This window comes from Hyperolius riggenbachi, chromosome 10 (assembly GCF_040937935.1).
Source record: "Hyperolius riggenbachi isolate aHypRig1 chromosome 10, aHypRig1.pri, whole genome shotgun sequence".
In the NCBI taxonomy this organism is placed as follows: Eukaryota; Metazoa; Chordata; class Amphibia; order Anura; family Hyperoliidae; genus Hyperolius; species Hyperolius riggenbachi.
In genome coordinates, this window is record NC_090655.1 from 56,776,457 (window position 1) to 56,790,057 (window position 13,601).

General features: G+C 41.1%; 1 protein-coding gene across 1 annotated transcript in view; it reads right to left on the minus strand.

Annotated features, from left to right (window-relative positions):
• Positions 1 to 2,063: 2,063 nt before the first annotated feature.
• Positions 2,064 to 13,601, minus strand: part of LOC137534197 (VPS10 domain-containing receptor SorCS3-like) — an 872,207-nt gene continuing 860,669 nt past the window's right edge. The window contains exons 26-27 of the mRNA XM_068255595.1: positions 12,183 to 12,340; positions 2,064 to 3,122 (exon numbers count right to left, since the gene is read on the minus strand). Coding sequence (XP_068111696.1) covers positions 3,058 to 3,122; positions 12,183 to 12,340 — 223 coding nt within the window. The 3' untranslated portion in view covers positions 2,064 to 3,057. The remainder of the gene's footprint in view (positions 3,123 to 12,182; positions 12,341 to 13,601) is intronic.

Here is a 13,601-nt window from a genome sequence, read left to right on the forward strand (position 1 = left end):
CTGGTTGTAGAAACAGTTGGGGTGAGAGTTTTAAGATTAAGATTAAGTCCAGATTCTACATTAGGCCTTTTTCAGATGGATTGCTGAACTGTGCCCATGTTCAGCCTTACAGCTGCTGTCCATGTCACTATCTGTCATATGTCTACGTATGTATCGTAGTCTATGGCCAATTTAGGGGGAAGCCAATGAACTTATCTGTATGTTTTTGGGATGTGGGAGGACACCTGGGTGCCCGGATGGAAACCCACACAGATACGGGGAGAGCATACAAACTCCTTGCAGATGTTGACCTGGCAGCCCAAAGTGTTGGCATTTTTGTGATATTCCTGATAAAATGGTCAATGAGACACAATTTTGAGTTCATGCTAATTGTGTTAATTTTATGCATCAACTGAGTAGTAGCTGATGATTTTGATTGCTCCAGTTCCAGGCTACACAAGTTTGCCTAGCATTAGAATAAAATGAGTAATAACTTGAGATTAACATCTAATTTACCATCTTTAGCTCTGGATTTTGGTTAAAATACAGAGTTCCTTTTATTAAAAAGTTCTTTGTGTTGAATGTAACTTAGGATATTCATCACAGAGGCGCTTGGCAGCTGTACCGACCAGTACTGGTTATTGCTCCAGCTATTGCCTGATGAAGCAGGTTTCATGCTGCGAAACAATTAAATCAACCAATGCAGTGTCTACTTACTGGGGAAGTAAGTCCACCACTACCTCTTTTAAATGGTTTTATCCTGTTATTGGCACCTCTGTTCCATCCTTGCTACATTCTCAAGTTCACTCTTGGTGGAGGGGTGTTACCCCTTGGGCTTGATTCACTAAACGGCGCTAAGTGATAACACCGGAGTGAAAAGCCACTTAGTGCCTGAAAAGTAGCTTTGCGGGCACGAATAGCTGCGCAAAGCTACATCGCGCATAGCCTAGTGTAGTGTATGCGCAGCCGTTAATAGTGCGTGGTGTATGGGCGCAAACCACCTAATTCCGTGGTTTGCTCCCACTAGGTTTTAAGGCACACTAACCGGCTTACCGCCGGTTAGTGAATCAAGCTCCTTGTCTCCTATTTACAGAGAACGACTTCTTAATCTGAGTGGGGTCAAGTCCTAATGCTCCCCATACCTTTGAGGTAACCCACACTTGTGAGTATAACCGCACACATTTTTGTCTTTCTCCATAACCTGGTTATACTATACACTACTATACAGGGCTCTCGTGTCCCTTTCTGTTTTCCTCCTACAATTGTAACTTAGGATATTGAACAACAGCATACATGTAATAACAGTGCATGGAATGGTTGGCATATTCTATAGTAACCTCTGACAATAACTCTCCCATACCTTAGCCTAACACTAACCCCACCCCACCTAAGATCAATCTGCCCCCTAGTGTTGCTCACAAAGATTCAATCAAAGTCTCTTTCGCATGAAAAATGCCATCTCGAATTCAAAAATATATTGCAAAAATACATATTATTTTCACAATATTGTAATTAAAAAAGAATATAAGGAAGTAGCTGTGAAAATGTGAATTTTGTCAAAACTGCAAATTCATTTGTGAGTTAACAGTAAGTTACGGTACGCCTTCTAAAACAAAAATTTACCCCCAAAAAACTGAAATTGCAAATAACTGCAAACATATTGCAAAATAATTTTCAAAAGCATTTTCGTTTGAAAGTCTAATTTTCATTATTTTTGTGAAAATACATGTGAAAAAAATATTAACATTTTAGCCCTTATGGCCGCTAAGTTTGTAGCCAGTAATTTAAACCACTAATTCAGTCCATGCACCATAATTACATCGCTATAATTGTTCTCTGAGGTGCAAAAAAATTACCAGGTGCGGGGTGTGTGCCATAATTACCTGTCTCCTGAACTAGAAGCTCCAATGATGCCATGACATGTTTTTAGATATAACGTGGAGACCTTTCATACTTATGTATCCAATCAGACCACTGCTTAAATTATTGATGACAGGTGTAGAGGTTTACTAATTTAAAACTGGCAAAACATTACTCATTTTTTTTGCATGCATAAAAATGATAAAAAGAAAACTGTTCCTTGATTCATTTATTTTTTTCTTTTTATACTTTTAATAAAATGAGCAAAAAATAAATATCGTACATCATATCCATTTATCGACCATCCTCGTTAACACTGAAAGACGTTTAATCAGTCTGAACTCCATTCCACTGAAACTGAAAACGTCTCAGTTTTCCACAGAAGAATATTTTTTGTCACTGTTGAATGCATATTATCCATTTCTTACTTGACATAAAATGGAGAAAGGTGAAATACTCTCTGAATGAAATAACACCTTGTCAACATGTTAACCTCCAGGTACCAAAGAAAAAATTAGAAATTCATGTTTTTGTAATACATCTGAATTATCAGGATAACGTGGTAAAAAGGTTTTTTTCTTTTTGTGTGTGTTCCATAGAAATTCTCTTCACTTGTCAAGTAAAATCTAGAGATTTTGCGCAGAGTCCACAAAGTCAAGGTGGTCATTCTTCCAAATGGAGTTGAGTTGTGGTTTGAATGGATTATATAACCGAAGAATAATACATTACTGAAGTTAGAACCAACATTTAAATTAAAATCCACACACAGGTTTATAGAGTGCTTCAAATACTTGAGCATAAACAAATCTGGTCACGCAAATCAACACCTGGCTTCCCAAAACACCTTCAAAGAACATCCCTGAGGTCCTTTTTTGTTATATGAAACATATCTCACCAGAGCAATGGAAATAAGCCTTTGGGGGGTGGTAGAGTGTAGGATCCAGAATTGGTAAACTGAACAACTGAAAATAGAACTTTAGTTGTCACCTCTGGCAAAACACATTATTTTACATTATTTTACAAAGTAGAAAAAAAAGCAAGTTTTCTTTAAAGTGTTTTTTTTTTCTTTTTCTTTTTTTTAAAGAACGCATCTCATCTACTTGGTATTTACAAATGTGGCACAGAAGAGCAGAAAATGAGAATTTTTGTTTTAATTTCTTCCCGTAGAAAAAGAAAGTCTGTATTTTGGCCCAGCTAGAGTTTTTTTTCTGTTCACCATTAAACACTGGTACAGTTTGGGATTTCCTTTGTGCTTTCACTGTTGGCAATGGCTGCAATGCTTCCTACAGGAAAAAAAAAAAAATAATTTTATTCAATGAGATTTATAATAATAAGAAAAAAAACTAATTCTAAAAACAGACAGGAATACGTGCAAACCAGTTAATAAATTCTAAAAGTAATTTGCCTCGCAGTATGTTTACCGTTCTCTCGTGAAATTAAATAGGTTTATTCCATTTATATATTTTCTATCTATTGCTTTGGGTCATCTGCAGAATACAAAATCTCTAAAAAGTATATTATTAAGGCTTACTGTGATAATGTCTCTAAATTGAAGCAACGGTAAAATGCTAAGCCTTCAATTTTAGATTGTGTCATTTATTCTAAGTACATTCAATAGCGCTGGTCATGGCATTTAATCTTCAACATCTTTTTGTTATAAATATCCAAAAATTGCCCTGGCAAGTAATGCTATGTTTTAGAACGCTGCCATTTTCTTATTACGATCAGTGTTTTTTTAACATTTTACTCCGAAAATGTATCGGATGCTTACATAATTTAACCAACTGGATTATTTATTTTTATTTTTTTATGGGATCCTGAAGTAAGAGCACTTATGCGTTACAATATCCTTTTGCGGTATTTTAAAAGGGAATAAAGGGAATTGTAACACATTATTTTAGGAGGGAATACGAGTCGCACCTGACATGGAGCATGCAACCAAGTGGGTCAGTAGGAATGGCAGATTTGTAAAGTGCTGATTTGCTGTGATGACTTCTTTGTTTAACACATGATTATGACCAGCAAATCAGAACCTTACAAATCTATCAGCTGATCAAACTGATCACATGCTTCTCCATGAGTTCTCCTAAGCATTGCCATCTCTATGGGCCAGGTTACTGCTCTGATTCTGAGGGGTTCAAATTTAAAGGTTGATCTCCTAACTCTAATATTTTTAACCTTTCAGAATCAGTATGCAGGAGCAGTAACCTGACCCATAGGGATGGCAATGCTTAGGAGAGCTCATGCAGAAGCAGGTGATCAGTTTGATCAGCTGATAGATTTGTAAGGTTCTGATTTGCTGGTCATATGCTGTGATGACTTTCTGGTTTAACACATGAGCCCTAAGATGGCTGTAGCCATGTTTGCATATCTATAGCATGCTTGTAAGGAAATGTTGTATGATTCTCCTAGGAATCCCATCATAGATTGGCCTGTTGATGGTATTCTTCACTTGGACCTTTATTAGCCATTAGCAGGTAACTCTCTGTTGACTAGTGAACCTGCAACTCCTATTCCACCTGTAAATTGTACATTATACTGGGTGGGGAATTCTTGTGCTTCTATTGTTCACCAGCTGATGACCCTCAGAGTTAATCCCATTCAATTTCAGGCGCGATCGATCGAATTCGATTGGATTGGATTTGATTAGATCGATTAGATCCAACATGTCTGATCGGGATTCGATCGATCGCGTGATCGATTGTGGCTAGTTTTCTATGCAAATCGATCACACGATCGTTTGAATCCCGATCGGACATGTCGGATTTAATCAATCTAATAGAATTCGATCTAATCAAATTCAATTGATCGTGCCTGAAATGGAATGGTGTAGAGGGGGCTTTACTTTTGAACATCAGTTGTGCAACAGCTGTGGTTGGCCTATTTAAGGAATACCTTTCACTAGAGAGTTGAGAAAGCTTCAGTTGCCTAGGAGGACCCTGTATGCATGTAAATGCGAAAAGGGCACCCAGAAATAGCCAATAGTAGAATATGGCCTCAATTCACTAAGATTATCTCCTGTCTTTAATAACTCTTCTAGAGTTGTTACCATGGTGATAAGGCATCTAGTATTCAGGAAACATTTTACCTCAGGCAAACCTAAAGTTAACTCTCTCCAGAGTTAAAGACAGGCTGTTAATTAGCTGCATGTGAAAATAACTACATAGGGGGTAAATTAACTACAGAGGAGGTAACTTAAGGAATGAAGAGATAAGATGACTCTCTCACTGTGTGGAGGTAAGTTTTTCTCTTGCCTTATTATCTCCAGCATGATCTTAGTGAATTGAGGCCTATGTGTACATTTACCAAAATTCTACTTTTTGCAGTGCGAATTCCAATGATAAAATTTAACTATAGCTAGCCCTAGTCTCACACAGAGCCCTCCCTCTACCAATGCCTACCCTTAATCACCCCCTTCCATTGCTTAACCTCAACAGCCCCCTGCACACTTAGCCTAAACCATCCCCACAATGCCTAACCGTAACCGCCCCCCCATGCCTTACCTTAATCACCCCCTACCGCAAAAGGCAAACTATATTGTGCAGTGCAGAAGTCCGGGCACCGCCATAGGTACTCATAATAATATCAGCTATGGGCAGAAATTTGGGTGCTGGAGGCGCCCGATGCATAGTGGGTGTCGGGGCCACCCATTATGCAAAATGCAGCTACAAATAGCAGGTGCTTGCCCAAATGTCCACCCATAGCAGATATTAATATGGGTTCCTATGTCAGCACCCAAACTTGTGGGGCGCTCTGGAGGAATCAGGAAATTTGGTCGCCTGAGGCTAATGGACTTTTTAGACACATAGGCACTAATGCAAAATATCGGCTATTGGGGGCCAAAGAAGACATGTGGGCAGGTGCCAGACCCGTCCAACCAAAATTTTTCATTTTGACATTGTGTTTTGAAAAATATTGTTTTTAAACTTGTTTTAACTTTTATTTTATCACTTTGAAATTTGTTTTGAAAAAATTATAATTTTGTAAATTGCTTTTCATATTAATCATGTGCAGCGGAGAAAGGGGGTTTTAGGGTTAAGCGGTATGAAGGGTGGGGTTTTAGGGTTAGGTGTTAGGAGGGGTGAAGTTGTAGGGTTAGGCATCAGGAAGGGGGGGTTTTAAGGTTAGGCATAGGTAGAGGGAGGGTTCTATACTAATGTTTTATTATGCTTATTATGGCTGCCTGTAAATATTTTCATTTTCATTGTTCTAAACCGTATTTTGCAATTTTGGCTTCACCCTGCGCCTTTTATTACTGTTATTTTAACATATTTTTTATTCTATCTTAAAGAGGAAGAAACAATAAAAATATTGTACTAGACAATATTTTAAAATTTCGCTGCGCCCTTTTTCCAGGTGCTCCCAAATTTCCTGCTTCCCCTGTATGCTGCTATTGCCTAAACTCTCTGCTATTCCTGGAGAGTCTGTGCTTGCTTTAAGACATCACACGCTCTTGCCTTCTTATTTAGTACCTTAGTTTTCTATCTGGTTTCTGATATTTTGCTCATGGCTTGTTTTTTTGGACTACATTCACAGTGAGCGCTGCAAGTCAGATAGCAATTTTCACATCAAGCCGCTCCCATTCATTCACCAATAATTGTATCACTACTTATCACACTGTAATGATCTATATCTGGTAGCAGGAGAAAAGGGCGCCGGCTGAGGGTGGACGAAAATGGTGCCGCCATAGACTTTAATGCAATTATCTCTAATACGCAAAAAAAGGGCGCCACAATAATTATTGTTAACAACATTAGAACATTAGAGTTTTTGAAGTATGTTATCGGTTTAGAAGCTTGCAATGTTATAGTTTTTGTCATTTGTTTGTATGTACAGATTTTACGTTTTCAAAGATATTATCGTTTTCATGTGTAAAAGGGTGTTTCTGCAGAGGGAGTGGTTAGGGTTAGGCACCACCAGGGGGAGTGGATAGAGTTAGGCACCACCCGGGCGCGGTTAGTTTTAGGCAATACCTGGGGGGTGGTTAGGCACCACCAGGGGAGGGATCTGTGTGAGGGTAGGGTTGGGTTAAGCTGTATTGTTGAATTACGTAACGATATTTAATGTTAATATCTTTCCGTTATCTCTCGTCGGTTTTTTACAACTGTATTTATCTTTAACCAAGTTTGACAACAATGTTTATCGTTATCAGATTTTGTTATCCATCGCCGCCATTTCGTTCTTTAGCTGGGCCCTTTTTTTCTGCATGCCTATATCTTGTTTTATTGGTCAGAAATTAGGCTTTTCTTATGGTTGGTACTTTTTGCTAAGAATGATTTTATTTTATATGCATTTTAAAGGGAATAATAAGGAAATCATTATTTCTCAGTTTTCTGCCATTATAGTTTTAAAATAAAATGTGCTTTGATGTATTAAACCCACGCGTTTTATTTGCCCTTTTTTCCCAGTTTATTTAAACCTTTAAATTGTGTCCCTAGTACAATGTATGGGGATATTTTATATTTTTTTCTGTTTTACGAGCCTTTATTTGCAAAATTAAGTTATATATCCTTATGGCATACATATTAAAAAGTCCATATGGTAATTAACTTTTTTTTTTTTAAATGGTGTCATTTATTTTTATATTTTTACAAGTGTGTTCTTTTGGTTACTAAACGGTAGGGATGTAAGGGGTTAACCTTTAATGAAAATGTATGTATGTATGTATGTACTTTTTTATTACATATTTTGTGTATGTTGGGGTGCATTTTTACTGTTTGGCCACAAATGAATAGTAGAATGGAGTACTGTTTACGTTCAGGTTTTGTGAATGAAAGCCTGCGCCTCTGCTACTGCAGGCTCTCATTCATTACAGGCACTGTGATTGGGTTTGAGAACAAGCTGTTCTCATTCCCTGATCCTGGAACAGCGAGACTGCAGCAGAATGGCAGGTCTGCGATGTGGCGATTGGGATCGGCAAGGTAAACAAACAGGTACGTGTATCTATGCCCCCTGGTTGTTAAGTTACCAGAGGCGTAGATTAGATACAGTGGTATGGAACTGGTTAAAACAAAAAAGTAAAACGTCCAATGCATATTTGCTGGATACTTTAGACAAGCCTATTGAAAAAAATCTTATATTAACACTGGGACAAACTCCTGACTATACAATATTTAGGGCCATATTTACTAAATTAAAAAAGTGATGTAAAAAGTAATGTGTGCTACGAGTATGCAGCTACTCGTAACCTAAATTTACATTAGACAGCGCTGCCCGTGGAAAAGGGTGGGTTAACTTACCAATGCCCCGCCTTAGCGGAAGTTCTCCATTCCCGTTCCACGTCACTTCTATGCTTCCTCCTTCAACCCGGAGGAATGCATGGGAGTGTGGAGTGTGAGTGGAGCGCGTCAGCTAATGTGGGGGGCGGGGCAGGGGAAGGTAACCCACCCTTTCCCGCGGGCAGCGCTGTCTAATTTTAAATTTCATATGTATAACTGGTAATACTGCTTCCTGCAATAACTGCAGCTGAGGTGGAAGTATGAAGCTTGAATAAATGGGTTTTGTAGGATTTTTTTTTTTGCCTCAAAGAGAGCAGCTCATAGAATACAGGGCGATTATATTACATGAATGGAGGTCACGGTGGCAGAATGTGAACATTTCACTAGAATAGGCCTTGAGTGAGAATAAGAAGCATACTTTCCATGAAAGGATGTCACATTCTTTAGCATATACAGTGAAACCTTGAATTGAGAGTAACTTGGTTTAAAGGACATCGGAGGTGAAAATGAACTGATGAGATAAACAATTGTTGTTTTTAGATAAAAACAAGTGATTTTTTTTAGATATCCCACAGTTTTATTTTACATTTGAATATAGTTTTTAAGTGTTTAATGAAAGTGTAATTGAGCAGAGACAATGAATTAGTAAAGTATGCCAGAACTCAAATGTATTGACTATTGACCCTTGCTATCTCTTCCCTGCTCTCAGAAGCCATTTACTGACAGGAAAGTGTTTTATGGCTGTAATTACTTATCAGTGAGGGTCATGCTAAAGTCCAACCCAGTCCAGACCCTTACAGAAATTGTCTGAAAGAGTTAAACATCAGGTATGCAATTGACAGAGAGAGAAAAAAAAAAAAAGAACACGGCATAGTCATTTGCAGTGATGGGCTCACGAGTAGTCACAAGTCCCTAAGAACTCGAATATTTAAAACTGATTTAAATAAGGTTTAATTGCCTCAGCTGTGCCGCTGGATGACAAGGGGTTAGTTACCCACAAGTCTGTCATCCTCCCTGCTCTCCAAACCGCTTGCACGCGTCCTATTGGATGCATTGCAAGCCTCACCACCTCACACTTCCTCCTTCCGGCTTGAAGGAGAAAGTGCAAATAGTGAGGCTTGTAACGCTTCCAACAGGACGCGTGCAAGCGGTTTGGAGCGCAGGGAGGACGACAGACTTGTGGGTAACTAAACCCTTGTCATCCAGCGCACAGCTGGGGCAATTAAGCCTCATTTAAATCCCAAATTCGACTACTTGTGAGTCCATCACTGGTCATTTGTGTGCTTTGCACTGTGAATACACGTCTATCTCATCATGTCACCTCGTTTGTCCTTTAAGAGTGTTTTGCTATACAAGCAAAACATTTTGTGAAATTTTCGACTTAATTTACAAACAATGTCTTGATATACAAGCAAAAAAAAGTATACATGTGTCAAGCCACCGCAACTGAGCTGCTAGTTCTTCACCCTTTGGCGCTGCAGGATTGTACTTAATTGCACAGTCTCTACACTCAGAATATACACTGTATTCATTTCTGCCCTCTGATTGCCTTTAACGCAAACCTGAAGCGAAAATAAACTTATGAGATTGTGAATTGTATGTGTAGTACAGCTAAGAAATAGATCATTAGTAACCAAGAAAAGAGTTTCATACTGTTTACTAGTACAGGAAGAGTTAGAGAAGCTCTTTTGCATAGATAACTTTTTTGAGTTATTAACCTCCTTGGCGGTAATCCCGAGCTGAGCTCGGGGTATGCCGCCGGAGGTCGCCGCTCAGGCCCTGCTGGGCCGATTTACATTCTGAAAAAAGCAGCACACGCAGCCGGCACTTTGCCAGCCGCGTGTGCTGCCCGATCGCCGCCGCGTGCAGCGGCGAAAGAGGGTCCCCCCAGCCGCCCGAGCCCAGCGCAGCCGGAACAAACAGTTCCGGCCGGCGCTAGGGGCTGGATCGGGCGGCTCTGACGTCAGGAGGTCGACTGACGTCCATGACGTCACTCCGCTCGTCGCCATGGCGACGAGGAAAGCGAAACAAGATAGGCCGCTCATTGCGGCCTATCTTGTTACTTTCGATTGCCGGAGGCGATCGAAAGTACGCTTCCGGAGCGCCCTCTAGTGGGCTTTCATGCAGCCAACTTTCAGTTGGCTGCATGAAATATTTTTTTTTTTTATTAAAAAAAAACCACATTGCAGCCTCCCTGGCAAAATAATTAAACCGCCAGGGAGGTTAAACACAACCTGGCTCAACTACAGGCCTGTTTTATGAAGCACTTAACCTCTTGAGGACTGCAGTGCTAAACCCCCCTATTGACCTGGCCATTTTTAGTAAAATGTGCCACTGCAGCTTTAAGGCTAAGCTGCAGGGCCGCACAACACTGCACACAAGTGACCCCCCCCCCCCCTTTTCTCCCCACCAACAGAGCTCTCGTTGGTAGGGTCTGATCGCCCCCAGATTGTTGTTTATTTTATTTTTTTTACGAATATTTTTGTTCCTGGTTTTATTAGAAAAAAGTATGTTCCTTTAATAGATTCCCTCCCTCCCTCCTTCCCCACAGCCAGCCAATTGTGGCGATCGGCTGTCATAGGCTTCTGCCTATGAGAGTCGATTCCTCACCAGTGTCCTAGGGGGACAGCCGTGTCACACGGCTGCCCCAGTACAGCACTGATGCCGATCGCAGCGCTGTACACTTAAATAGACGGCGATCACGCCGTCTAACAGTCTCCCGAGCGGCAATAGCCGCTCGGAGACTGAAGGCAGGGCGGAGCTCCACCCCCCCAAGCAGGAGATGCGCATGCAGCCTGCGTGAGATCTCCTGTATTAGCTGGCCCCAGGACTTTACGCCAATCGGCGTTAGGCGGTCCTGGGGTTGCAGCCGCGGCCACGGCCACACCCATCGGCGTGACGCGGTCGGCAAGAGGTTAAACAGACTCTGTAACAAAAAAAGGTCCCCTGGGGGGTACTCACCTTGGTAGGGGGAAGCCTCAGGGTCCCAATGAGACTTCCCCTTTGCTGTAGCTGCAGGCAGTCTAGCTCTGGCTCCCCCAAAGTGTCCCGGAATCCTCCCCCGACAAGGCTGACAAGCGCTGACTTATTTACCTTTCCTTGCTCCAGCGGGGGCGCTGTTGCGGCAAACCATACGAAGATGAGCAGAATTACCCGATCTCTGTCGGGTCCGCTCTACTACGCAGGTGCAGGAGACTTGTGCCTGCGCAGTAGAGCAGGCTGACAGCGATCGCCTATTTCCGCCCATCTCCGAGCGGAGAGTGGATACTGCGCTGGAGCCGGGAAGGTAAATATTTACATGTCCGCTGTTCGGAGGGACACAGCGAGACCGCCGTGGGACAAAGGAGGACGGGGGAAGCCTCAATCGGATCCAGAGGCTTCCCCCTACCGAGGGTAGTAACCCCCAGGGGAACTTTTTGTAGTTACAGGTTTTCTTTAAACAGGAAAAGGAAACAGTGAGAGGCAGTTTGCGATAAGGTTTTACTGCAGTAAAGTTCAAAGGGTCATTACCAGTATTTCTGCTTTGTTTTATAACCTAAAAGACAAGGGGCTTGATTGACGAAACCGTAATAACTCATATCACGGCCGTTATCACGGTTTTGTGAATCAAGCACAAAGTGTGGTTGAAAACTGCAACTGTGACAGTATGATGCAGCGTTATTAAATAAACAAAACAGGCTTGCTTTAAATGGTGTGAGCTCTATGTGCAGCCGCTGTAGATTTTGAGAAGGGGGGGGGGGGGGGGTCGGTGCGCAAAGAGCGAGAAAAAAAAAAGCAGCTTGTAATCAAATTTGCTGTTACTCTGATCCGTGGCCACTGTGTATGCCTGGAAAATGCATTAACACAATGACAAGGTAATAATGGCAGTAACATCTATATCAGCGCTGAGGTCAGGGGAAAGCGGCACTATCCCGTGGAGGGAGGGGGGGGGGAGGGCTGGGTGATTTTTCTCTCTATTTTTTCAGCCAAGTCATGTGGAACCCATTCATTAAAGTCCTGCCATGGACATCTTGGCTTTGCAGCTGATTAACTGACCGGCTGCACATTGCTGTACATCCATTTTCCATCAGCGTATATCAAGCTAGCTTTCTGCACTCCTGAGAGACCCTGCGAGGCAGACATTACCGATCACTCGCGTGTCCAGCTCCTTGTCCGTCAGCTCCTCCTCCGTGAAGTTGCTGAGCGAGATTTTGGGCGCGTTGTCATTCTGGCTGACGGACCCGATCATTTCCTGTTCCTTGTCGTGCTGAACCTGAGCGTAGATGTTGATCCAAGGTATTTTCCTGCAGGGAGAGGAGAGATTCAGGCTTTCACAGGTATAAGGTCGATAAATCTTTCTGTAAGGCTGGCCATGTTGGTTGTTCCATAGTGATGAGCGCAAATTTCCCATAATCATAATTTAGCATCGTAATTTGCCAATAAGATGTGAAATCGTAATGTAACATTTCAGGAAGATTCGTAATTAAATTCACATGTAAACATTCTCCATCTGTAATTTCTCAAAATCAAGCAAAATTTTGTGTCATTTCGTTCCGACTTTAGCGGTTAATAGCAAAGCCCCCATACACGCGATCATCAGCAAAATAGATCTATATGTTAAAGTGAACCAGAGACGAAGCACCCTCATGTATTTTACCATATATATGAGTGGGAACATTAGAGAAAACACCTACCCTGCTCTCTGTTTCATTATTTACTGTTCAGATTGCTTCTTAGCAGCTCTGATAAAATTCCCGACTGAGAATTCAGTCTGGCTTTGTTCAGGAATCTTTATAGCCGAGTCTGTCTTATATGCTGTCTTTTCAAGCCCAAGCCTGCCCCCTTGTGGCTCGACTCTGCTATAATTGCTCAGGAATCATTATAGCTAAGCCAGACTGAATGCTCAGTCACTGGTTTTATCTGGGCTGATAAGAAGCAATTTGAGCAGTGAGGAATGAAACAGAGAGCAGGGTAGGTATTTTCTCTAATGTTCCCACTGATGTATATGGTAAAATACATGAGGGTGCTTTGTCTCTAGTTCCCTTTAAGGGTAATATGGGAATAAGTCAATAAAATAATTTTTCAAAAAGAACTTGTAGTTTTTGAGATGATTGACTTAAAAAAAAAAATTTGCATTTTCCAAGTCAGAAAAATGAATGTTTTAAAATCCCTTTTTCAAAATCGATTATCTCAAAAACTACAAGTTATTTTTTGAAAAATTATTTTATTTACTTGTTCCCAATATTCTACTTAACATATGTAGGTAAAAGTCAGCACAAAATTACGCAAAATTATGGATGAAATTACGCAAAATCAATTACATGTCCAAACAGTCATTGCAAAAAGTATGTGACATGTTGCGTAATCGTAATTGGCAGATTGCAATCATCACTATTGTTCCATCGGATCTTAGTGCCCTGATGTAGGTTCACACTATGACAGATGCAAAGCAGTGTATTCCCACTGTATCCTATGCAGGTACGCTGGCTCTAACGCACTCAGCCACACTAGCACCATTGTGCATATGTTGCTGCAATTGCTGGGGTTCAGGGTTGTAACAATAGC